The sequence below is a fragment of the Strongylocentrotus purpuratus genome, unplaced genomic scaffold, assembly GCF_000002235.5.
Source record: "Strongylocentrotus purpuratus isolate Spur 01 unplaced genomic scaffold, Spur_5.0 spur5_scaffold_21, whole genome shotgun sequence".
Taxonomy (NCBI): domain Eukaryota; kingdom Metazoa; phylum Echinodermata; class Echinoidea; order Camarodonta; family Strongylocentrotidae; genus Strongylocentrotus; species Strongylocentrotus purpuratus.
In genome coordinates, this window is record NW_022145607.1 from 3,389,631 (window position 1) to 3,414,859 (window position 25,229).

The window sequence follows — 25,229 nt, forward strand, 5'->3', positions numbered from 1 at the left end:
CCCAAAACACCTAAACTTTAAACAGACCAAATAACCCAATTTTTTTCAGGATTGTATTTCCATAGGTTTTGTACACAAATTACAAAAATGAACAATTTTCGGACCGACATGCAAAGACAAAAGGTCACATGATTTCTACGTCCGATTTTCAAATATGTGTAAGACTCTAAAGAAAAAAGTCATGAAAGGAAAACTTTATTTCTGCTACGGTTCCTGAGTAGTCGCAAATTACTACCCCCCCCCCCCCCCCCCCCCCCCCCCCCCCCCCCCCCCCCCCCCCCCGGATAAGATGGGGGTTTAAGAGCGGGACTGCCATCTATTTGATAACATTGATGAATGTATCTGGGAAAGCTTGGCCACGCACAGAATTTAAGTTGGCATCCCTTTTTCTTTTTGACTATACAAAAACAAACCAGGTGGATGTGAAACTTCCTTTATTATTTACATTTATTTTAATTTGACAACCAATTCCAACAAAACATTTTTTTTTTTATAGTTTCTCAATCATCTTAAATCGATACACTTTTCAAAGTTAAAGAGAGAATAACATGTGATGCATGAGTAAAAATCAAATTCTTCAAATGTGGAAACTGCTAGTTACAATTGTTTTCCTCAAATAGACAAATTATACCCCTGCAGTTCAGTTTACACCAAAGGTAGTTATTATATGACTAAGAACTTTCCTGCACAGAATTACCTAGAACTAACATGTTTATAACATGGGGTACTTAGCAACACAATTCTTTGGCAAACAATGAATGGAATACACAGAATAAAAATACTTTAAATCATTCACAGCATTTAAGAACAATTTCTTCCTCCCTGCAATAAGAGACCTGCAGCAAAGTCCAACAGTGTACAATATCTTAAGTAGAAAGTCACTGATTCACATTCAAATAATATTTCTGAAATTGTGTTGCCTAAGCAAAAATCGGATGAAATATGAAAATCTACAAAAATCTATGAAACAAGTTAGAAAAAGAATATTCCTATGGGACGTCAAACACTGTTGACTGCCCAACTTAAAATTTCAGTTCTGGAAAATTATTTGAATTGATGTGGTGAAATTATCTTTGAATGGCAACTTTTCATTCAGGTATCAGCGCAAAATTATGAGAACAGTCGGCTCTGTATCCTCTACTTTATACAGTTATGAATACTATTATCATGCAGTAAATTATTCATACGCCTTGTAATTTTGAAGTCTTTAGTGTTTTTCTAAAAAGGAAATCAAATTTTAATAGCAAACAACTCTATAAGAAAGCAGAAATATCAATGAAGCAAAGTGGTGCAATTTTTTAATAAAATCTGACCAAAAAAATCCTTCCTGACATCCAATATCCCTACTGCCAAATGAACCTTTCCTTTCACAAAATACACTGAATAAATGGAGAACCAATTTCAGAGTAAATGGTTCTTAAAATTTCACCATTCTACCTTGAAAAAGTACCTTGGTATAAGTAACTGCAGAAAACAACGCGGTACATGAACTAGTATATCTACACACGTAGGCCTCTTAGAAAAAGATCATTTCTGCAAAGAGTGAGGAAAAAAGCTTGAGTACGATTCAAAAATTGTGTACCCATTTTTCCTGTACCATAGATCTTTAAACAATTCATGAACAATTTGTTGTATCAGGAATGATTCCAAAAGGAATTAGGATCCCTTTCTTTTACTGACTGTAATTGATGATTAAATTAATTCCTTTTGGAATCAAATTCTTTTTATAATTTCAATTACTGGTACTATGGAAGTATTAAGCACAGGAATAAGAAATAGTACAAATTTGAAAGATATGAGCCATCTAAAAGTCTACTGAAGTACGACCTTTCCTGAGAAGCCCACAAATGCTACATTATCCTCATCCCCCCAATCCTTGATATATGTAGGTCAATTCTTCCAACATTCCAAATGAGTAAAATATACATGATTCCAATGATTTTGCAACTAGGATGCAATTTTTTAGACCTTGTACGATCAGATAAACTACACCATAAACAAAAGCATTTATTTGCCTTGTGACTACAGATAATTGACAAACATTTCTTACGTCGTCGTCAAGGGTGATACAAAAGAAACATTGATGACGTTAAAAAGTATAGAATAAGAAGTGCCATTCTCACTGATAAGCATAATATAATTTTTCATACCAGGCCCCCTCCTCCATTCAGCTTCAATCTTAACTCCCCCTTTTTTTTTTACAACAAAAGAATTTGAGTTTTCTGTCAATTTTGTCTAGTACAACAGATTTTAACCTATGCTATTAAAAAGAAAAATCAATCGTTTGAGGAAACTTGACTAATATGTACAAAAAGATTCAACAAAACAATTCTTAAGGTCTCCCTAATCGACAGATTGCCTCTTGCTCATGGACATCAAAGCTCGCTCTCTAAGAAGACGTTCTTTCTCCTCTTGGTCGCTTTCGGAATCCTGAAACAAGATGATCAAAATTATTAGTTAATTTCTCTAATGAATCACATCTTGTTTTCACTATCATGATAACACAAATATGATTATGCTAGTAATTTTGTATTGAAGTACAAATAAATATTATAGAAAAATCCAGAAGGGCATGAAAAACTCTTAAAAGTAAAGCAAGACCTATTCCCTTCCTGCCCCCCCCCCCCAAACCTTTAGGTTTCTATAAATTGTCACAATATTTTTATTTATTTATTTTCAAACAGAAACTAAAGACCGAAGCTAATATTAGGTCACCTATAATGGTTATCATTCATGTTTGTTGTTTCGTAGTATTAGGATCCTCTGAATTACATAAAGATTTATAGCTATAACTCTATCTTCTCTTTCCTTTCTTGAGATGGACAGAAACTTTGTTCCACGGTAGTGGTACAAGCTTGCACTAACTGAACAAACAATCTACACTTGGACATACCTGATTTTCTTCTTTCTTCTGCTTTTTGTGTTTCTTATGCTTCTTGTGCTTCTTGTTTTTTGTGTTTCTTCTTCTCCTTCTTCTCTTTCTTCTTAGCGCTACGTTCCTCTGCCTCATTGTCTGATTCCTAAAAGACGAAGAGCAAAAAAGGGGGATGAAAGACGAGAATATCAATACACTATTCTCTTGACAAATAACCAAATTATCACACATTTCTACAAGACTGAAGCTACAAAGCTTAATTCTTGCTATTATCATTCAATCCATAAAACTTGGATGTCCTTTATATCAACACTATGCATTCAGATGGCTTCCTGTAAACTGCAGCAACAAATCAGAACTCGTCATCTTTCTTGCATTTTCACTTTCCCAATAGAGTACCGAAGCTGTGATGTCATAAAAATCTATTTTTAGATTTCTCAATTTTCCGAAAGAGCATAAATAAATAATGTTATATGGTCTGCTCTCATGGTTAGAGCCGCTTTTGCTAGGCAGGCGAGACAAAAATTGAGAAATTCTCAAAATAGATTTTTGATGACATCACACTTCACCACTCTATAGTGTCTGATTTAAGCTTTTAAAATCATTTTTGTATTTCACTCTGACTTGTACTACTCCTCCTCTCAACAGACAGTTTTACGCAAAAAACTGTGAGAGAAAGATAGGATTCAACAAAACAAAGAAATCTGCATTTAAGGAAATACAAAGTTTGGGGAAATTTTGAAAATTGGATAAATAGTAATTCTTTCCAATTTTGATATATTTGGATGCCCCTATGTATGTATTATAAGCACTAGAAAATTTAGCCCGTAAAGGCAATACAAAGTTTTGGTAAGGGGTCATGAATTTGGTTCAAATGTACATATTGGAAGCATATGCGATTTTACAATATTCAATGATTGTTGTTGCAGTTGGAATCGAGTCTAAAGTGATGAAATTGTCAATATTAAACTCTTTCAGTTGTATAGCTCTCTCTCAACACTGATATTACTTTAGCTTTAAAACTATGTTTCTTGACGACAATCGACTGATTTGCTATTCGGATCCTGTTTGGAAATTATATTTCGGAGCTGCATATCCTGAAATTGTCATGGTCGCAGCTACCATGGAATGGCCTTAGGAGCTATTTGAAATATTTAAAATTTACCGGGAGCACCAGTAAATTTGTATTATTCAAATTTCTTGAAAGGATAAGTGTTTTAGGGGCTAAATTTTCTAGTCCTTATAATACATCGACAGGGGCATTCATATAAATCAACATTTTAAAGAATTACTGTCCATTCAATTTTCAAAATTTCCCAAAAGTTTGCATTACCTTTAACCAATACATGAGAATGCACTTCAACTAGAAATAGCAAAATTATAACTTACCTCAGATGATGCCTCAACCGATTCCCTTTTCTTGCTCTTCTTCACCTTAGGACTTTCTTTCTCCTCATCAGCATCCATCTTCCTATCCTCTTCGCTCTCATCATCACTGTCATCTTGTTCTCTCTTCTTCTTTTTCTTCTTGTCTCCACCTCCTCTGTCCTTGCGTTTAGGAGACATAGGTTCTGGAGATGCTTCCTTCATGGGTGAAGGTGATGCGGAGTCATCATCATCATCATCATCTTGTCGCCCTCGATTCGGTCTCTGCTTCTTCTCTGGAGAAGCATCATCGGAGGAGTCTTCTCTTGACAATCTCTCCTACGTTTGTCTTTCTTCCGAGGTGGACTTGGACTCTGGCTATCTTCATCGCTGTCTTGCTTCCTCTCTTTGACTCTGGAACGGTCAAGACTTTGGCGAGTGCTACTGCGGTCTTTCTTGACTAGTTCTTTCTCATCTGCACTGCTCTCTGCAGAGCTGTCATCTGAGGCAGCCTTCTTACGCGCTTTACGTCTCTCATCGTCCGGAGGTGATGTCTCACGTTTCCCTCTTGAGGGGGGCTTTGCCTCCTTGACTTAGAGTCCACAGGTGTCCGGCTCCGATGACGTCTTGGTGATCGACTTCGAGGTGGTTTATCGGTAGACGAGATTCTTTTCCTGACTTCAGGTGATGATGCTCGCTTACGTCTGTCAGGACTTCGACTTGACCGTCGACCATCTGCAGACCTCTTGCGGGGACTCGGACTCCTCCTTCGCTTCTCTGGTGTTGGGCTACGCCTCCTCTTCTCAGGACTTTGTCTACGTCTTTCAGGAGGAGAAGGACTTTTCCTTCGCCTCTCCGGAGTTGGACTGCGTCTGCGTTTTTCAGGGGTAGGGCTGCGACGTCTTCTCCTCTCAGGTGTTGGGGAACGACGTCTCCTTCTGTCCGGTGTTGGGCTCCGTCTACTACGTCTCTCAGGACTACGCCTCCGTCTGTCAGGTGTGGGACTCCTGCGTCTCCTTGGTGGTGATCTACGAGGAGAACGTCTGGGAGGTGATCTGCGACGACGAGGAGGGCTGTATCTCCTGGGAGGAGTGCGACGGCGGGGAGAAGGTGATCTCCTACGTCTGAAAAATCAAGAATACAACATGAACATTAACTCTATGTAATCATACAATTTCTGCTCTTCAGCGATTCACAAAAATCCCAAGAAGAAGAAAGACACTATAATAAATTAATTTGATTCTAAGCAGATTGTAAGGGTGTGGAATATCAAAAACATAAGAGACTGAAGAGTATGCTTCTATAAGTTCTAATTTGTAAAAACTTTCATCTCATCATGTTTTTTCATGATAATTCATATACATTTCTGAACAACTTTGCTTTGGCATGTATTTGTTGGTCGACTCCAAGTGAAAGAGGGATGACAACTCCCAATGAGATATACAAATGATGTACATTATGACACATAAGATGATGACGTGGATCCTAATCAAATGATTGGTTGAAAGCGTACACATGAACAGGCCTTATTTTTGCCTAACGCGTAATTTGGGTAATGACCGGTCATTACCCAATCCAATGACCGGTCATTAGTACAATCGTGTTATAAAACATCATTTTATATAACAAAAAACATAATCTTATAAAACAAATAATACACAGTATTTGTTCAGGCATTAAAAATTACCCACACCACTCTGTACCTTCTAACCAGTCTGTTCAAAAGGTACCTTGTGTGGGTAATTCTTACTAATGCCCTCATGCTGTGTATTATTTGTTTAACCCTACATGGGAGATGACTATACCTCCACAATCTCTCATGATTGACCAACTCTAAATAGAGGGGTCATGTTTAAGTGGATATGTCACCTGACTCTGGGTCACATGGTGCGCAGTTCGAGTCCAACCACAGCACTAATATCAAGATATCCATCTACATTTGCCTCTCTCCACCCAGGTGTTAAATGGGTACCCAGTAGAATGTGAATGTTAATGTGGTTGGGATTAGCATGTGTGCACTTGGAAAATGGTGCCTAACAGGAATACTCTCCAGGGAGGTGGAGCATGTGCGCTTTCATTTGCGGATTAGCAATCGATCCCATGACCGGGGTAATAATAATTACAAAGTAAAATGCTTAAGAAAGTTAGTAAAAGCGCTATACAATGTGACTATTGTTATTCTAGTTACCTAATTGGTGAACGTCTTCTCCTTCTGTCATCCAGAGATCGAGATCGTGATCTAGAATTCTTCCTTTTTTTCTTGTCTTTGTCATCGTCTGATCCAGAGTCGGAGGAATTAGATGGGGACCGCCGTCGGTACTGACGTTTAGGGAAACGGCTTGGTTTTGCAGGAGAGGGTTTGGTCTCGTCTTCCTCATCACTGCTTGAGTGTTTGCCCTGCAAATAAACGTAATGATTATAAACACATCATTTATAATGAACAATCAATTTAGTTCCTTTCACATTCAAAAGACGTTTTAAGGCCAATCTTTAGTTCAAGTACTGCTATTTCTCTTCAAGAGAAACTGTCTTGTCATCACACAGTAGGGGGTTGTTTAGACAATGGAAATACTTGTAAAATAAAGTAAATCTTGGTAGAAATAACATTTATTGAAGCACAATGCAAATTTTTACATATCCGAATATAAATTAGGGATTTGGGGAGTAAAGTTTGCCTTACAGGGTTGATATGTGCAATACATCACAACTTCAAATGTTTATCAATTATACATGCATCGTACATGATGGGACATCATACCATTCAGAATGATTAAAGGAAAGTCCACCCCAAAATAAGTTTGTTTCGATAGAGCAGAATAATAAAAAATCAGGTGAGTGAAAGTTTGAGCAAATTCTGAATGAAAATAAGAAAGTTATGAATTATTGAAGTTGTGATCAATCAAATACAAATTGGCAACTCTGTGACTTATTATACGAGCTCTTCTTCATTTGCTTTGTGCATAATATTCATAAAATCATGTTTCTTCGTTATTGATGACGGAATATATATTTGTTCCTTGCAGGGGGAGTATAGAAACTATTTGCAATTATTATATTTAGTGCATGTATGGTTGAAATTTTTCTTGAGGGAAAATGAAATTTAAGATTTTTTTAGTACTGAGCAATTGGAAGTTGAGCTCGCATGATACGTCATAGAGTTGCCAATTTGTGTTTGATTGATCACAACTTCAAACCTAACTTCCTTATTTTTATCGGAATTTGCTCAAACTTTCACTGACTTGTTTCTCTCATTTTTCTACTCCTATTAAAACTAACTTAATTTCAGGGTGGACTTCCCCTTTAAGAGCACGGCCAACAGAGAGAGATGAGAAACTTCCCATTGGGTTTGAATGAAAAAGAACAACAAAAAACCTCCCATGATGAACCAGGCTTGGTTTATGGGTGCACAACTTTCTTGAATTACCTTACACAGCTTTACACAAACACATTTACAGTGTATGCACTCTGAGAGCAAAATAATTATTCTGTTTTATTTACTAATGTAAAGCACTTTGAGCATGTTTATGTAAAGGCGCTATATAAATATCAATATGTATGTATGTATGTATGTAAACCAAATTGCAAGACAGAAATTTATCACATCATCTGCTTTGGGAAAAATGGACAGAAAGTTAGATTTCCACATTTTGTTTGGATTTAGAAATAGAACTATTGATTTGCTGTCGAATGAAATGGCCAGGGCCTCATTTCACAAAACTTGTCATCAGTGACAAATATAAGCTAGTGAAATCCTTGCTTCTGATTGGTTATCAGCAGGTTTGTCGCTGATTTTTGTAATTGTAATTGAAGAAAGGCTTTGTGAAACAGGTCCCAGGAGATTTGTCCTTACCTTCTTATCATCATCACTGGAATCATCCTTAGTAGCATCCTTGGAGCGAGGTGGAGACATGGAATCATCCCGTTTGTCCTTCTGAACATCACCTGCCTTCTCATCTTTTTTGGGAGAAGGAGACCTTTAAAAGAGAGATGCAAAATTCAGTTACAGTAATTTTGACCATAAAGTATGCAAAAGTTTATGTAAAATTGTTGATGTCCCAATTTCACCACGATATAATCAATATCATCTACAATTTGGCAAGAGAAAAGATATACAAACAGAATATGTCTGCAGTCACTATGAATTTGTACTGACATTTCAAGTAGTGTTATTTTTCCCCGGTATCTAAAGGATAAAATTGGGAACAGAGCACAATTCATGTGCTTTAATTGATCGAATGGGAACAATTTCTACTGATGTTATTCATTGATCCCTATATGGAACTAAATGAAATGATGGTACAGGAAGCATTTTTTATAATTTTTTTTTTTAAATGATAGTATAGCCAAAACTACTTGCAGTTGCTAAATCTAATTTCCAATTTCTGGGCATTCTAGTTCATATGAATTGAAAGAGATAATAAAATGATGAGATTTAGCAGGACCCCACAAAATCATCTTTGAAATTATCTACTTTACTTAGTGCTAAGCCATGCAATACTTTACCATGATTTCTGTTCAATAATGTACATTTTGAGATGGCATCAAGTACTCACCTAGATGAATTACTTGATGATGATCGGCATCTCTTGGTGTCTTTCTTGGCTGGAGAGGGAGAAGGCTTCCTCTTAGATCCCAGCTTGGATTTCTTGGGTGGAGATCGAGAGCGAGAACGAGAGCTTCCAGATGAACTCCCAGACGGGGAGGAGGATGGCGAACGACGCTTCACTTCCCTGTCCCTGAAGAGGAATGAAGAGAGAGAACTTGAATGACCTTGGAAGTTTACTTCAATGATTCTCTGATGATGGAGGGTCCATAAAGCAACATTATGAGGTTGATGCTGGAACCAAATTCGAATAACCTTGAAGAACCTATAAACACTTTGTCTATGGAAATGATTATTAACGAAGTAGCATTGGAATTTAAACTTTATTTTCAAGACTGATGCAGATATTTTTTTGTGAAATATTGACTTCAGCAATTTATAAAGCTGAAAAACAGGTGATTTGTTTTCTTTGTTTATCCGTGTAGTGGTGGTTCGTGCGTGTACACGGTCAGAACACTAATTACCTCTTAGGTGACCTGCTCCTGATAGGTGACCTTCGTGGCCTGCGAGGGGGTGATGGTCTACTACGACGACGGTCAGGTGATCTCCGGGGTGATCTGTTAACAAACACATTATTTAACATTAGAAGGATGACAAGAAGTGGTGTGATCATGCACAAAGGGGAGCGACAGTGTATATAGTTTCTTTCTTCGTTAGCAATTTGTTACACTTCCAATCATTTAACGTTATGGTTGGCGAAGAGGATTAACATTTCTACAAAAAACCTAAAAATGCTGAATTGTCATCTTTACCCAAATGGCCATCATTACCTTATTGTGTTGCCCATGGGCACCCTATATTTATTTACAAAACAAATTGTGACAGAATTCTGACTTACCTTCGACGAGGAGGTGGTGTTCTTCTACGGGGGCTTGGTGATCTTCGTCGTGGAGAACGATGTCTTGTTCTAAAATTGAAATTAATACAGAAACTGTTTGAATCCTGCAGAATTGCTATCTTTAAGTGCATTCTATGTCTTAAAAACTGGAGAGGGTACAAATGATAACCCTTGGTATATCTCTGACATCTTGTATTTAACAGCTTTAACAAATATATATAGCTTCAAAAGTCCATCCTAACATTTTATTGAACAAATCTTTTACATGTACCATTGTAACCACACATCATAAGATCATGATTAATTCAGAATCCACTTACTGACAGTCTACAGCAGAAGTCTTCACCTTCAATTGTATATGACAACACTTAACACTGATTTTCACTTTTTACCAATGAAGTCATGGGGGTGTTTCACAAAGATCATAAGTTGAACTTATCTCTAAGTTGGACTTAACAATTATGGAAAGCCGTTAACATCATTGAAAATATTTTGTAAAATATATTTTAAGAGGCATAAAATGTTGATTCAAATCAATCATATTTTCTATTATCTTAGGAGAGTTCATGTTCGTGATGTGAATTAATGAAAAGTCTAAAATACTTGAATTTTGTTTTTGAATGTATTTCATTATAAGGCTACAATGGCTCTCCATAATATTTAAGTCCAACTAAGAGATAAGTTCAACTAAGGATCTTTGTGAAACACCCCACTGGTCTTGTAATGGAGTACAACAAGTCCTCACCTTGATCCAGACCTCCTCCTGAAATCTCGACCGCCTATCCCTGGACCGAGATCTAGTCCTTGATCTCTTGTCACGTCGCCGGGTGATGACCTGTGTCGTGACCTAGATCTACTTCTAGATCTTCGCCTGCGTCTGTACTTATCTTCCTCCTGTTTCTGTCTGGTGAAGATGTTCTTCTCTTCCTCCTCCTTTCATCATCACTGCTATCTTTTCCACACAAATCATCCCTAGACCTGATAAGAAAGATGAAACTTTGTTTAGAAAGCGTGTACATACATTTTATAGGCTCTATTACAATCCATGCACTTTCATACCATATAATGCAGCCATTAAGGTTTGCATCAACACACTATGACATTTCTGACATTCAATAGAAAAATATCAATTGATCAAATTTTCTGTATATGAGCAAAACTCTGGGATATAGTCACAACAAAGCATATATCACAAACAGTCAATCATAGATTTGGTAAGGGAAGGTGAAGGCAGACCTGCCAACCTCTGGAGATCAAAAACTGTATTTTACTGACAAAAGTTGTATTCTTAAAAAAAACACGGACTGTTAAGCGGATCAATGCCTCTTGCAGTTTCTACATACAGGAAGATTTTTTTTTTAAAATGGATTGTTGGTTGGAAACAATCCCCAAATTGCCTATGTGAGATGCTTAAAGAATACTTTACAGGACAGAATGGGCATTTTGCCATTAAAATTAATTAATAAATGAACAATTTATATAAATTTTAAAAAAATTAAAAAAAAAAATAATTGTTAAAATCGTATTTTATTAAAGAAAATCGTACTGTCGTATTTGCTTCTAAAAATTGTACGAAATACGACTGTACTGGTTGGCACGTCTGTGAAGGAGAGTCATTCAAGATAAGCCTAATCGTGACATGAGAGTATATTCTATAAAGGGAAGCTAAATTGTGGTAACCTAAAAAGAAGATTTCAGCTTACCTCCTCTTTTCAGCAGGTTTCACAATGCCAACAGGTGGGGGGAGGGTGTTCCTTTTCCTTCTTTCTTAGGAGGTGGTGTGCCTGAGTGGGACCTAGATCTAGACCTGGACCTAGACTTGGACTTCTTCTCTTCCTTTTCACCATCAGCTTCAGGGCCAGCAGACGTAGAGGGGCCAGAGGCATTAGGGGAATCCCCCTCTTCTTTTCCATCCTTCGAGGATTCGTTCTTTCCTTCAGGGCGGGGCTCCCAATCCCATTTAGCTGGTCTAGGTGCTGGCCTGTGATAAAAACAAACAGGATATGCCATACAGTAATTCTCATGAAGTAAAATATGCATGGGCTCAAAGTAATTTTTGTCCACATAAGTACTGATTCTCCAAGCAGGCCTCCAAATAGCTTCCAAAAAGCAACAGGAAGATCAGGAACAATAATGCCTCTGGCCCTACTTTCAGAGTTGGAGGCATAAAATACTTCGAGGTTTGAAAACTTTTATGATGCAACTTTTATTGCATTCCCCAATCAAATATAATTTGTAGTGTGACTTTATGCAACTTTGATTGTTTCTTTTTTATAAACATGTATGTATTTATCAATGATAGAGATATACAATGAGGACATGGTGGAGGACCCGGCATTTTCTTCAATATACTTACTGAGATCGAGGAGAACCTGGTTTTGTAGAAATTTATTTCTACTTCATTATTGTGATGTAAGGAGAACCAGCAACCGAAGTGAACATTTACATATCTTGATTTTGTCTGCTGAAAAATGGCACTAAAGACGACGACAACATGCATGGCGACGTAGACTTCGACCTATAGCTCAGTTCATCCTTCATGAATTTCGACCGACCGACGACATCGCATTATGAAAGTAATGGATGCTAACAGCAAACCACGTTGGATAGATAACGGACCAGGAACGACATCGACGAACAAGAACAACGCCCCTGGCATAGACAGACAACATGCACCCAGTACCATGATGAGGACATCAACACCTTGATCACTGTAACTTATCTACACCCAGAATTTTTGCTCAATAACTCTAACTTAAGAACCTGAACTTTCGACTTATCCTGTTTTTTTTTTCTTTCATAATTAATTCTAAAATGCTTTTCAAAATTTTATCCCACCAGACAGATTACTAGTTGGGTAAGCGAAACATTTTGTGTTCCAAGTTTGTGAGTGAGTGTGTAAGAGAGGATAGTGTTGTAGTTAATTGTTTTTAATACTTTTAATAATGTGCATCTGCGTAATTTATTTGCAACAAATCTGTAGTAATTACATGTAGTTAATTGTTTTTAATACTTTTAATAATGTGCAATCTGCGTAATTTATTTGCAACAAATTCGTAGTTTGTATACTTGTCGAAATCTTCTTAGTTGTTTTATCTAAGATTCTAAACTTCTACTTTATGTTGATTATTGGTATATCTGTTGTCATTATGTGCCTGTTGACTGACCTTGACCAAAATGACCCCAACCGACCAGACAAGTACGACTGTGGTGACACGTATAATATAATATATTATTACCCGTATCAGACATCTGAGCTGGTCATTTACAAAACCGTATTGCCCTAGTTTTCACTAGCAGTGGGAACGGAGGGGTATATTCTTTGTATTTTCCTTGGTCTCCCTGCGCGTATTGACTTTGCGTGTAGAGACGAGTGAAAATATACCTTGGTATTTTACACGGTCTCATCTTGTATTGACTGCGCCGTATTTTGTCATTTTCATTGCGCATCTATTATGCGTACGAGACCTGTGCACTTTGCGCGCACTCTATTGTGACGTAATAATCACACCAAATGCACACTGTTTGCAGTGTATCGAAATTGTGTCAAGCACTGGATGCACAGTGCTGGTTTGACAAAGTTTGTTCAGTTCTTGAGATTGTCATGGTGGATGTCTGTATTTGCTCTAGATGTCTGATTTGGATAACAATAAAAATATTGACTGGCTTTACTTTCGGGGGATATCAGAAATATTGACCGCGCTAAGACCATATTGCCCTCGTCTTTCGACTCGGGGCAATATGATCTGAGCTTGGTCATATTTCTGATATACCCCTCAAGGCCAGTCATATTATATAAAATATATGTAGCTAAACATGATAAAGGAATTGGAAGTTTAATAAATTACATCACCACCCTATATAAGCTTGTCTAAGACTGGTTCAATTGCTTAGGCTTTCGTAATCCTGCCAATTTGCAGTGGAAAGATGAGCAATATAATTTGTGAATGGTTGTGTCACATGCTAGTCTTAACTATTAATTGGCTTATCACTGTTTGAGGCTTTTGTAAACCTGCAACATTTCTGCAGTCAAAAGATGGACAGATACATTGAGTGATTGTGTTTTTTTGTTTTGATTCTATCATCTTTTTGTGTTTCGTATTCATTGTAGTTCAATTTTTTAATTTGAGTGGAAATTAGTTTAATGAACGATATATCTAAATATTCACCCAGGGTTATTGATGCAGTTACCAGTGGCAGTACGACACATTACAACTGGCAGATAGTCAGTTCACTTCATAATTTAAATGAAGATTGTCTCTGCAATATTGGTAAACTGAACAAACAATGTGCATATAGATATGAAGTTTGTTTTATTAAAATCCTGTAGCTATTTGTTGTTGTTCTCAGTACCACGAGGCAGATTAAGAAGACACTTACTAACTATTGACCATATACTTGCGCCACTTTGCGGAAAAGATTTGTATTAGTTGTTACATTTGGCGTGATAACAATCTAATTCTTACGTCGCTTTTGATTGACGAATTTGAAAATATCTGTTTGAGGTTTAATTGATTTTGATTCATTATATACAAGTTTTATGATTATACAAATATTTGCTTTATAACGGGATAGGTATATAATTATACTGCATTTCCATGTTCCAATTAGGCCTAGTAGCATGGACTAACTTTCATTACCTTGAGTGCACCCGTTGCTTTCATATTTCATCCGACAAAGAAATGACTCCATAAGTGTTTAATATTAGATGAAAATCCTATCTGAAATAAAAAACAAAACCAACTTACTTGGTTCCATCTGGGGATTTCTTGTCACCGCTTCCATTGACATCTTCCCTCTCCTCTCTGTCTCGTTCCCTGTCCCTGTCCCTGTCTCCTCGTCTTTTCTCCATCCGATCTCCATCTCCTTGGATCTCTGTTCCTTCCTTCAGCTTACTCAGCTCTGCCTGGATCCGCTCCTGCTCTTGCTGAAAATGAAAATAAAAGTAAATATACTTGGTGAAAAAAAAAAATCTAACAAGTATATAAACATTTTGATCGCATATGTTTGCTTTTCATCACTGCTTTGTTTAGTCTTCATTTATAAGTGTCTATTGAATGTCTATTGAATGTCCCGTCTCCCAAAAAGTAAAACTTCTAGTTCATAATCACTAACTTCTCTCCTTTATACACCATTCTCCAAGAAAGCTGCCATTTTTAACACAAATAAAAATTCCTTTCCATCTGCTATATATCATTGTTTGATCTTCAATTTATGTGAGTGTAGCTTAGTATCGTTTATTTTCACCATAAAAAGAACTGATATATGTGCAGTATTTAGTGATTTCTGTGTACTTAAAGATTACATTAAGAATATCAATTTTCTCAATCTATTAAAGATGGATCAGACACATCATTTCCCGTTGTATTGGGAGTAACACAGTTTTACATAGCATTCCAAATCATCACCATACTCTTCACTCCTCCTTTCCTCCAATTTTCAGCTTCCATTTTGATGAAACTGATACCAGGAACTATTAACCCCCCTTCATTAAAGTCTGTCTGCACTAGTTTGGCCAGGGGGATTAGACCTCCCTGCAAGGTCACCAACAGGTGGTTATCTCATCAAATCAGCTCTCAATTAACATAAGAAAAAGAGGATCATGGGGGATCAATGGTCACCGATGAGGCATTGTTTGCTATATAGAGGACGCAAGTAGCTTTAAGTAGTGCAGTGGGGCTTTAAGAACAACTTCTCACCTGTCTCTTCTTGATCTCCTCTTTCTTCTGCTCAAGGAACGGAGCTGGGATGCCTGCAATATTCTCCTGGGCGCTGGTGAGGAGCTCCCAGAGCTCTGACATGAAGGCCAGGGCATTCTTAGCATTCAGGAACCCTGTCAGGTTAATCTGCATATCCTTAGGATCAGGATGCTGCAAGGAACACAGAAGAAACAAGACGTGTTAGTCATGCTACATGACACACTAATTATGAAATCATAGCTACAATAGTGTGTTAGCAGAAAACTTCCAAAGCACATCCATGCATAATTCATCATTATCTCTTCTAATCGTCTGTTTGTCCCATACTGTAGGGTTGGACATTAAATTTCCCCCTGTATCATGTTAGCTCTGCAATGGCTGTATTCCCTTTACATTTACGCATGGATTTGTCTTGGGAAGTTTACTACACACAGTATTGTCTCTGCACAAGATGTTATCTACCAAGAAAAGAAAAGTTAAAGTTCTCTACAAGAGCAGAAACACTATGAATACATACAGATCTACTTTTCTCCTTGCATGTTACACTGACTTACCTGATTTTCAGAGATTTTCCCTCAATCTCCCTTGAAATGAGAGCAACAAGCAGAACTTTCCTTTTTCCATCCCTAACTTGATACACACAGGCGTTAATTGTCAACAAACTGTCAGTCTCCTAAGCTTTAATAGTACTCATTAATTTACCTAGTCTTTCATTATGAACATCAAAAGAATCAAAAGTTGCCTATTTCCTCATTTAAAGTGTACTCTATCATACTTCAGTGACAATTCAGTGAGTTCCTAACAGAGGTAACTGAATTCAAAACTTACATCCCTACACCCAACACCTCGCATTGTCCCAAAATTTAATCCTAACACAAAATAGCAACCCAAATTGAAGCAAGTGATGATTTATATAGAGGGTAAATTGTCCATATCACATAAAGTTGCAATCTCGTTAAAAGTAAAACTAAGTCTGTTAACTTTACTACTAAAAAAAAGACCATTATTTGCAGCAATCATCATCAAAACAACTTGTTTTAAAGTCTTGCATGGATAAAGTCCCTGAAAGAATCATAAAGATGATACTAAAAGGCTTTATCCTTATATGCCACTTAATTCATGAACTAAGAACTCACCTTTTACAGCTTCAGACCACAATCTCATATTCATACATTTCTAAATAAATCATTGTATTCTTATTAATTTACCAATATCCCACTTTAGACTCAATCTCAATACTCAATCTGACCATCAAAAAACAAATAAAAAAATATTGTAAAAAACATGAGCAGAAACATGTTTAATATTGTAAATGACCATGATATAAAAGTAGCCAAGTCATCTTTCAAAATGTGTAAAGACAAATAATTTAAAGAATGTTTAAAAGATATGCAACCATTTTTGCAATTAATTGAACTAAAAAGCATGTAAATTTATATAATATAATTTGAGTATTGTTTTACTTTTCTTATTGAACATTAAAGCCAAGAAATATACATTTTAAAATCAGGACTAAAGGCTATAAGTCAAAACAAATAACATAAAGACCAGCATGATCACAGCCAACATAAAGATGAAAGTACTTTATAGTCTGTCTTACTCTACACTGCATTGTTTTCAGAAACAAACCAAGCCACTGTAGAGAGAATACATGTCTCAATATGCCTGTACCGTGTGAAAGACAGAGAAATCCTTGTTGCACGTGTTGACTTTCTTTTACCCTTTCTGCTGATCAGGGAGCTACGAACGAAACCTTCTCACTGACTGCCCGCCCGCATTAATAGGGGCGCTTGCATGGCCGCATCGTAGGTAGGGGGAGATGTGTGATCGAATATTTAATCAAACAATCTGAGCGTAAGAGATGAAAGTCAGCGTATCAGCTTACCAGGATAAAACATGACATTACGCTACAAGGATCATGAACAAACATTAAAACTAGCTAATTAAAACCTATCATAAAATTTGCTTTGTTTTTACAAATCAATTACATCAATAAATCTCAAGTGTTTTTCTTTTTTTAATATATTTGTCCTCTATGATAGATTAACAAGTCTCTGTATGGCATTGTTTATTAATTGTTTGACCTGGAGCTAATTTTGATACATCTTTCTCTTACTTTCAGATAATTACTTCTTGTGGTCATGGTTTTTTTCATTAACATGGTCTTATGTTAAAATGTTTGAAAGGTCTTGGTAATTCTGTTGAGTGTTCTTTTTGTAAAGGAGATATCTTGTTTTTTTAAACCACAGAGCTTGAATAATAAACCAATATGAATTTGTAATCATAACCACATTTGAATTTATAATTTGGATATGATATTACAGATCAACCTTTTTTTCCAGTGAGGCATTGAAGTCCATGCTTTTTGATGACATCACTTATAAATATATTAGTTTCCTATTCACTCAATAATCACATTTTGTCTTTTGTATTCAATCCTGAGGGAATGGAAAGGAAACCTGCAACAAAGTGATCAAATTTTGAAGGAATGGCAATGTGGGAATACGCTAAAGACAATAAATCAAAATTCTTTTCAGTAATGAGCATCTCACAAACAAAATTAACAAGAATTATGAGCTCTTTTTACTTATTCATGAAAGAGAAATTTTGCAATATTTCAAAAGATTATTTTGTTTTCATTACATGAGGATTTTCTTCTCATATCCATCACTTTGTTTTGCTCATAGCAATTCAAAGTACCATAGCATGGTAAGAACTCATGAAATGATAAAAAAGAAAAGCTATGCAATACTTACTTCTCTTGTGCTACAAGTAACACATCATCATGACAGACAAACTCTTTGCTATCTGTACAAGATTTATTTGATTTGGATTACCTTTTGCAGTCACTTCTCCAGTGGCATCTCATCACTGACCGCTAAGGAAAGGGCTCATGTGACAGTCTGACTGCATTAATTGCAACATAAAACGTTTTAACTTCACAAAATCTCTAGACGATATCGACCCAAAGACAACTAAATTTCAATTAAAAGGGTTAATGCAAAGTAAATTGATTTGTAAGCCGAATCAGTCACAAGGGCCCTTTTCTAGGCAGCTTTATAGCGTGATGCATGTGCATTTTTACACTTACCAGGTTGCCTATTACTTAGGTTCAGCTTGCTGGTAGGGACTCTGTATGGACTTGTTTTCTCTCTGAAGACCCTGCAAAAATCATAACCATCTCAAGAATGTCCAGCCCCCCCCCCCTGAACATGGTCTCATCCGACATGCGTAGGCGTAGTGAGGGGTCCACGTCGGGATGTTGGGGTTGTTTATGCCCCTACGCAAGTAATTTCAAGCTAGCTGACCCCTGCTTCGCCTTCAATTTCCTACGTGGAGAAAAATTGGACATGCACAATTTTTTGTCTAAGAAGATTTGTTGCGGCTACTGCATGGCTGGTGCGTAGAATTTGCCCATGTAGAGAAAAATTACCAAGTGTGAATAGTTACTGCCCTACGTGTGCGCTACGCCCAAGTTGGTCGGACGAGACCGTGGGTTTACTTACCATCTCTTAGTACAAATTTCCTTCCTGGATTAAAAATAATAAATGCATCTTTCCCACAGGAAATGAGACATTATTCTCTATCTTCCAGTACACTAGATATGTATTTGTAATAAACCTAAATAATAATCAAGTGTGTTATTGATATAAGGCAACATTTTTGTTCATCCCCCCCCCCCCCATGAATACTGCCGAAACCAAAAATGGCTATAACTGCAGAGAGTCAGCTTGTGTGCTTTTCTGCTGTATCATTTAGGATACAGTGCCTTCAATTATTTCTTTATAACTGAATATGACTCTACTACACTTTGCTTTAAATATGCAAGAGGCATCAATTTCCCTGTTCTTCCTACTTACCTGTATGCCGTCTTGGGCCTTGTAGTTGTACATGACTGAATCCTCTTATCAGTGGCAACCTCCTCATGGTTATTGCAGAATGAAAACAAAAACACTTTCCAATCGAAAATTGTATAAGGCAATGACTAAATACCTGAATAAGTTGACCTATAGCAATACAAAAACTTAATGAGTTCTTACCATAACTAATGCACGGATAATATGATAATAGTAAAAATTATTCTCCACAGACCATCACTTAATAAGATCTACAAAAGGCAATTGCAAGCACTTACTTCTTCTTCCAATTGGTTGAAGATAAACTCAATGAGAACGTCATCTTCGACTCCAAGCATCTCAGTGACTTTAGTTGTAATCCATGGTTTCAGTGTGTCCAGGTTCACTTTGCTCATGCTCACCTGGGTAAAGAGAAAAAGAATTTGATATAAAATTGAGGACATTTCAATACATACAAGAGAAAGAAACAGGATTTCTGATTGAAACATGTATTAAAGGAACCTGTCTTCAAAGACCACTTTTTGTGTTTTCCTTGGTCGATCGCTATAGACAGGTTTGACTGCAGTACAGACATGATAAAAATATTTTCTTTTAGAGCATACTTTAGTTTAATATAGTGACTCTTCATGTAAAAATGTATAAGCTCCTGAAGCCTTTATCAACAAACATTAAATTTGAAGGATAAATCCTGTCAACACTTAGGTCGATGGAGACAACTATAGATGTAGATAAAATGTCTGGTCTGAGATTTGAACCATCAACATTTTGATAGAGACTCTGTGAATGAAAATTAAAATAAAAGAGATAAGACAGTCAAAGAACAATTTTTTTTATCTTCTTGCAAAGACATGACCACATCTGCCTGATCAATACAACATTGTCATTAGTTACTATCTAGGAACTTCAAAAACTCCAGAAGAGAAACAATGTTTTATCTCTACGATTGCCGATTGAAGATAAAGACCTTTATACCTTCCATATGATTAAACCAAATTGAATCAAAAACTTGATCTGCTCTTGACATTTACATACAAAGACAATTCAGGTACCTTAAACCTCCAGCCCCTCCAGCCTTACTTAGGCTTGTTCTCATTTTATTTTCATGTCTTTTTTTGCCCGTTTCCAATCAACTCAGTTGAAATACAAACCTTTTTCTCCAGAATAGGATTGAATTTGAGCGATCTTAACAGCTTCTTCTTCTTATTTGTGAAGCGATTGTCCTGGTCGGCACTGGTGCCCTAAAAGAAATATAAATCACAGGAAAAAAAAGAGTAACTATCAACTATGAGTAGAAAGAAATAACAAAACCCAAAGTCAATATTACCTTCTACATGACCTATGGAATTTATTTTGTTGAAAATGTTGTAGAATTAAAAAATCTTATCTGATGCATGTCTGTAGAGTGTAGGCTTAAAATTGTAATGACCCACACCTAGCCTAAGGGCTTGGTGATAATGTACATAAGATATTGATATCACCAAGCCCTAAAGCTAAAGACCAGTTATGTTCATGCGATTGCATTGTGAAAGAAACATTGTGAAATTGATCAGAAAAGGTTGATGATCAGAAAAGGTTGATCATCTAGCATAGATGTACTGCAAGAAAATCATTTTAAAATCTTGCGTGCACGCCATTAGGGTGTCTGAACGATTTTTCAATTTTCCCTTTTGGATCAAATTTTCACCATTTTTAAGAGGTCAGCATTTATGTCATGTAAATCATAAACAGTAGGGGTGCTGATGCGAGAAGGAGGATCGTCCGCATAAACGAAAATATTCCTGTATCGCGGACAAAATGCGTCCTTATAAATAAGGATCGTCTCTGCGGGTTTCGGTTCCCGATCCATGCGCTGGCGGTGCGAAAAACAGATTCCACATAATAAAATACCCCCAGTTCACTGTCTACTGTTAATGTTATGGGTTGTCCGTCTTCCCGAGGATTTATCGCTCATAACATGAAAGTCTCTGTATATTGTCCATAACATATTCAATGTAAAATGCATCAAGAAAATTGTTGCGGCCGAAACCGTTTTTTCGCATCGCCAACCAGTAGGGGAGCTGGTCCTAGAATGAGCATCGTCCTCATAAACAAGGATATCCTTATAAACGCAGACAAAATGTGTCCTGAAAAATAAGGGTTGTCTGCATTTTCGAGGACGTTTTTTTTTCATCGGCGCTCTGGGGGTTTTATGTTACAGAACGGCCTGCTGGCGATGCCAAAAACGGATTCCCCCGGGGAAAATAACCCTAGTTCACCGTCTACTTTTATGGGTTGTCCATCTTCCTAAGGATTTATTGCTCATAATGTGAAGGTCTCTGTACAAAGTCAATGTAAAATGCATCAAGAAAATCATTGCAGAATACGGTTTTTGCATCGCCAACGCACCAATAAAAAATTATGAAACTTCTGCGAAAATGCAGACGGTCCTTATTTTTGAGGAAGCATCGGTCCGTGTTTATGAAGACGATCCTTGTTTATGAAGACGATCCTTATTCTCGGACCAGCGTCCCTACTGCCAACGCACGGATCGGAAATCAGAATCAGAGTAGGGTGTCTGATCGCGCACCCGATGTTGTGTGCTAAAATTCTTCCCATAGAGATTACACGCATCCCTATGCAGTCTACGTGATCCTGAAGGTGATAATCAATAAATGAGGTGTCATATGAAAGAGCAGGTGAATTCCAATATTTCCAAAGGGGCGTAGCCCCGAAATTCTAAAAATATCTTGGTCAAAACAGCAATTTAAACATTGTGTCCTGGCCAACTCTGAGGTTTGTCACTTTTGAGATATGACGCCCCGATCGATAAGTAGTCCCAGTCCTAAGGAACAATTCTATGTGCTTATATTTTCGCTAGCCCACAGGGATCACAACTGATAACAGTTTAAAAATACCCTTCTCGCTATTTGGTCCAAACTCAGTCCAAACCATGGTTACATCGCGTAACATCTCCGCGTACGAACGAAACCCCAAATTAAATTACACATTATAGTGAAATATTGCCATTGACTACAACGTGTATTCACTTCCGGGTTCTGTGCCGCGAATGGCCACCCATACTAGTCAATGGCACATATCGCGGAGACAGCGTGGCTCAAGCTGCAAGTCGCGCATTGGCTTAGCAACATGCGTACTATATGCATACGCTTGCATATCGCGCGATACAGCTGTTTGTCTGAATTTAGCAAAGCAACATCACTCTGCGTGGACGTCTTTTTCGTCGATTTTGACCAAAATGATATGAATATACCAGCGTTTTGGAGGGGCGGTAACTTTTGATAGAAACATCGGTGAGACTTGAAATTTGAAATGTATTATTCTGATAACATTCAGGCCTTAAATTAATCGACGGCCAGGCTGTCGATGCCCCTATGACTGGCCGTGGTGCCCTCCCAAAAAAAAAAAAATTCACGGCCAAAAAGGCCGTGCCCTTTTTTTCAAACTGGCCGACGTGCCTTTTTTTCCAACTGGACGTGCCCCTTTTTCGAAATTTGCGCTCATAAAACCACCAATTGCGCCCATAATTATCTAAAACTAGACGGCAAGGCGCAAGTGTTTTCCGTGAAAATGCGCCCATAAATTATTAGAAGAAATCACGAACAGTTTGCTGCCCAATCTCCGTGTAAGATTGTATACACAAAAATCGGTCGTAAAAAAAAAATCAAACCATATTCCATACCTTACCTGGCTTACCATGTCGCACGCAAGTATGCCAAAACACGTACATTTTCGCAGTTGCGAGATCGAGTAGGGGTCGAGTTTTTCGCGGTCGATTTTGTTTTGGTGGATCATATTAGCTGAACCTAGACCACTAATCGCGAAACTGAAATCAATTTCCATCATGATTGCCGCAATTTTATAAAGTTTCCATGATAGAGGTATGACATTAAAGCCTATTTTGTGATTATTTTCCAACATCGCCATGTTTACGTAATTTTGATAATCATTTCTTCAAAGTAAAGAAAATCAGACAAAATCACCATGACTGACGCTGCGCTGCAGTTAACTCCAGGAGGCACCAACACCGGCACAGCAGGCGCACGCCTGTGGGGCCAGTGTTGGAGCTTCCTGGAGTTACGCTGTGCGCTGTGCAGTGTGTGAGTTGAGCTGACGTAGCTGAGCTCGAATCAAAGAGTTTTGACACTTTGAAATTGCTATCTGTTGGTTTGCATCATCATTGCCGCGATTTCAATATAGTTTCATGAATAGATGTACGAAACCTGAGCTTAGAATTAGTAAAAGTATTACTAATGTCTAAGTTTTTAAATGACTGTCTGATTTTCTTGTGAAAATTTTACTTTGAAAAATGATTATCGAAATTCATGGCCAGAAATAATCACAATCTAGGATCTATTATGTCACAGTTCTTGCATCAAATCAATGCATGAAAACTTAGTTATTGAACTAGAAAAAGGGTTTCTTTTTTACTAGGCAAATTTTATGAAGCAGCAAGCCCGAAACCTTAGCCTACAAAACAAATCCAGACAAACTGTAGACCCCCTAGGTCTATCCTTTTATGAATTAATGAAAAAGTAGCCCCAGAAAAAAGAGCCCCCGAAATGGAAAAAAAAAGCCCCCGAAAGTTGGAAAAGTAGCCTGAGAAAATTTCCAAAAATTTGAAATGGAGCCCCCGAAATGAAAAACTTATTTTTTTCCCTGGGTTGGTTAACACAACAATCAAAAAGATAATTTCTTCAAATTTGCTCCTACTACCAGCTACCGAGAGTGTGGCGGAAGGTTTGTGTGTGAGGTGCGATTTTGATTCGGGATACTCGGTAAACTTGCCAAGTCCTTCTGGCTTTCGATGTTTGTGAAATTTACAATTTATTTATTCATTTGCTCGTAAATATTTTTAGTTACTTTAAAATATGCAAGTTTGATATTCTTAATCAATCTTTCCTGTTGATATTGTTGAGCTTAAAAAATTATTAAATTGATCGTTCTATTCACATTATGAAATTAACATTGTATCTTTGAACTTATAATTAGATTAGGGGCCTAGTCTATCTGTTTTTGGAAAATTGCCCCTTGCTCTGGTAAATTCGCGTGGGCAAGGGGCAACTTTAGAAAAAAAATTGCCCCTTGCTCCTGGCTGCTTAATCTAAGGCTTGCGGGGGCTGCCGCCGTTGTTTGTATGTACCGTAGACCTCTATACATTATGTGAAGAAGCTGGTGCTAAAAGTCATGGGAAATTGATCCCGCACAAGTTTCATAATAAAATACACATGACATCTAACAAAAATAGTCTAGAATCAATTTTTTTTTGGCCTCGATGCCCTTTTTGTAAAAATATTTTGGCCTTGGTGCCCTTTGTAGTGGCCTTGGTGCCCTTAAAAATATGAGGTACTTTAAGGCCAAACTGGCCTTGCCCTAAAAATGACGAAATTTAAGGCCTGAACATTTTTTATTCAAATAGACCTATCAAACAAAAATGGTGAAAAACGATCCCAAATTGAAAATTGAAAAATCGTTCAGACACCCTAATCAGAGAAAATTTGGACAATCCTTATTTTTGAGGACGTGTCTGTCCGCATTTATGAAAATCGCTCCTTATTCTCGGGCCAGCACCCCTACTGCTAAACCAACTCAGCTCCGTCCCATTGAGCTCCCTCTCCCAGATCCCAGTCGAGGGCGGATCTCGTCTAGGCCTATGCGTCTCGGCTCGAGTCGGGTACAGACAGTGCAATGCAGTGAAGCACGCACACACAAAGTCAATGGCACTCAGGCACACACTGCACTAGTCACCCGGATCTCACAATGTTTCAAACAAAATTGCGAAAATTTCAGGCAGAAATACTGCAAAATCATCTTCCACATTTATGCTAAACCGTAGAAAATACATAAATAAACTATAGAATTGAAAATCAGTTCTTAAAATAGGAAAACTTACACGGAAAAATCCTGCGTCTGTCATGGTGCCAAATCTGATTTGCAGGCTTTCTGACGATTTTCAGATTACAAGCTGTTACGATTTGTTGACGTAGATGGCGTC

The 25,229-nt window shown here is 37.3% G+C and overlaps 2 protein-coding genes across 2 annotated transcripts; both read right to left on the reverse strand.

The window, feature by feature from the left end:
- Positions 1-429: 429 nt before the first annotated feature.
- LOC588572 (serine/arginine repetitive matrix protein 1) lies at positions 430-10,756 on the reverse strand. The gene is given in 10 exon segments (XM_030995091.1): positions 430-2,430; positions 2,894-3,020; positions 4,265-4,773; positions 4,776-5,364; positions 6,429-6,637; positions 8,091-8,214; positions 8,794-8,976; positions 9,308-9,400; positions 9,678-9,750; positions 10,741-10,756. Coding segments are annotated over 8 exon segments (1,599 nt in total). The 3' UTR covers positions 430-2,430; positions 2,894-3,020; positions 4,265-4,461.
- Positions 10,427-25,229, reverse strand: LOC115928028 (serine/arginine repetitive matrix protein 1-like). Its single transcript, XM_030994556.1, has 7 exons — positions 25,128-25,229; positions 20,386-20,475; positions 19,516-19,638; positions 15,381-15,551; positions 14,430-14,608; positions 11,385-11,662; positions 10,427-10,659 (listed from the first exon to the last, which is right to left on the reverse strand). Exons 1-6 carry the CDS (start codon positions 25,149-25,151, stop codon positions 11,404-11,406), a joined length of 846 nt encoding a protein of 281 aa, XP_030850416.1. The 5' UTR covers positions 25,152-25,229; the 3' UTR covers positions 10,427-10,659; positions 11,385-11,403.

What these genes read in the sequence shown, in the direction of transcription:
- LOC115928028 (XM_030994556.1), bottom strand. Translation starts at nt 25,151, where the DNA reads ATGACAGACGCAGGATTTTTCCGT. An exon ending in TCAACCAATTGGAAGAAGAA is followed by an intron (nt 15,552 to 19,515) that starts GTAAGTGCTTGC and finishes TGTTCCTTGCAG; the next exon opens with CATCCTGATCCTAAGGATAT. An exon ending in AGGAGATCAAGAAGAGACAG is followed by an intron (nt 14,609 to 15,380) that starts GTGAGAAGTTGT and finishes TTTCATTTTCAG; the next exon opens with CAAGAGCAGGAGCGGATCCA.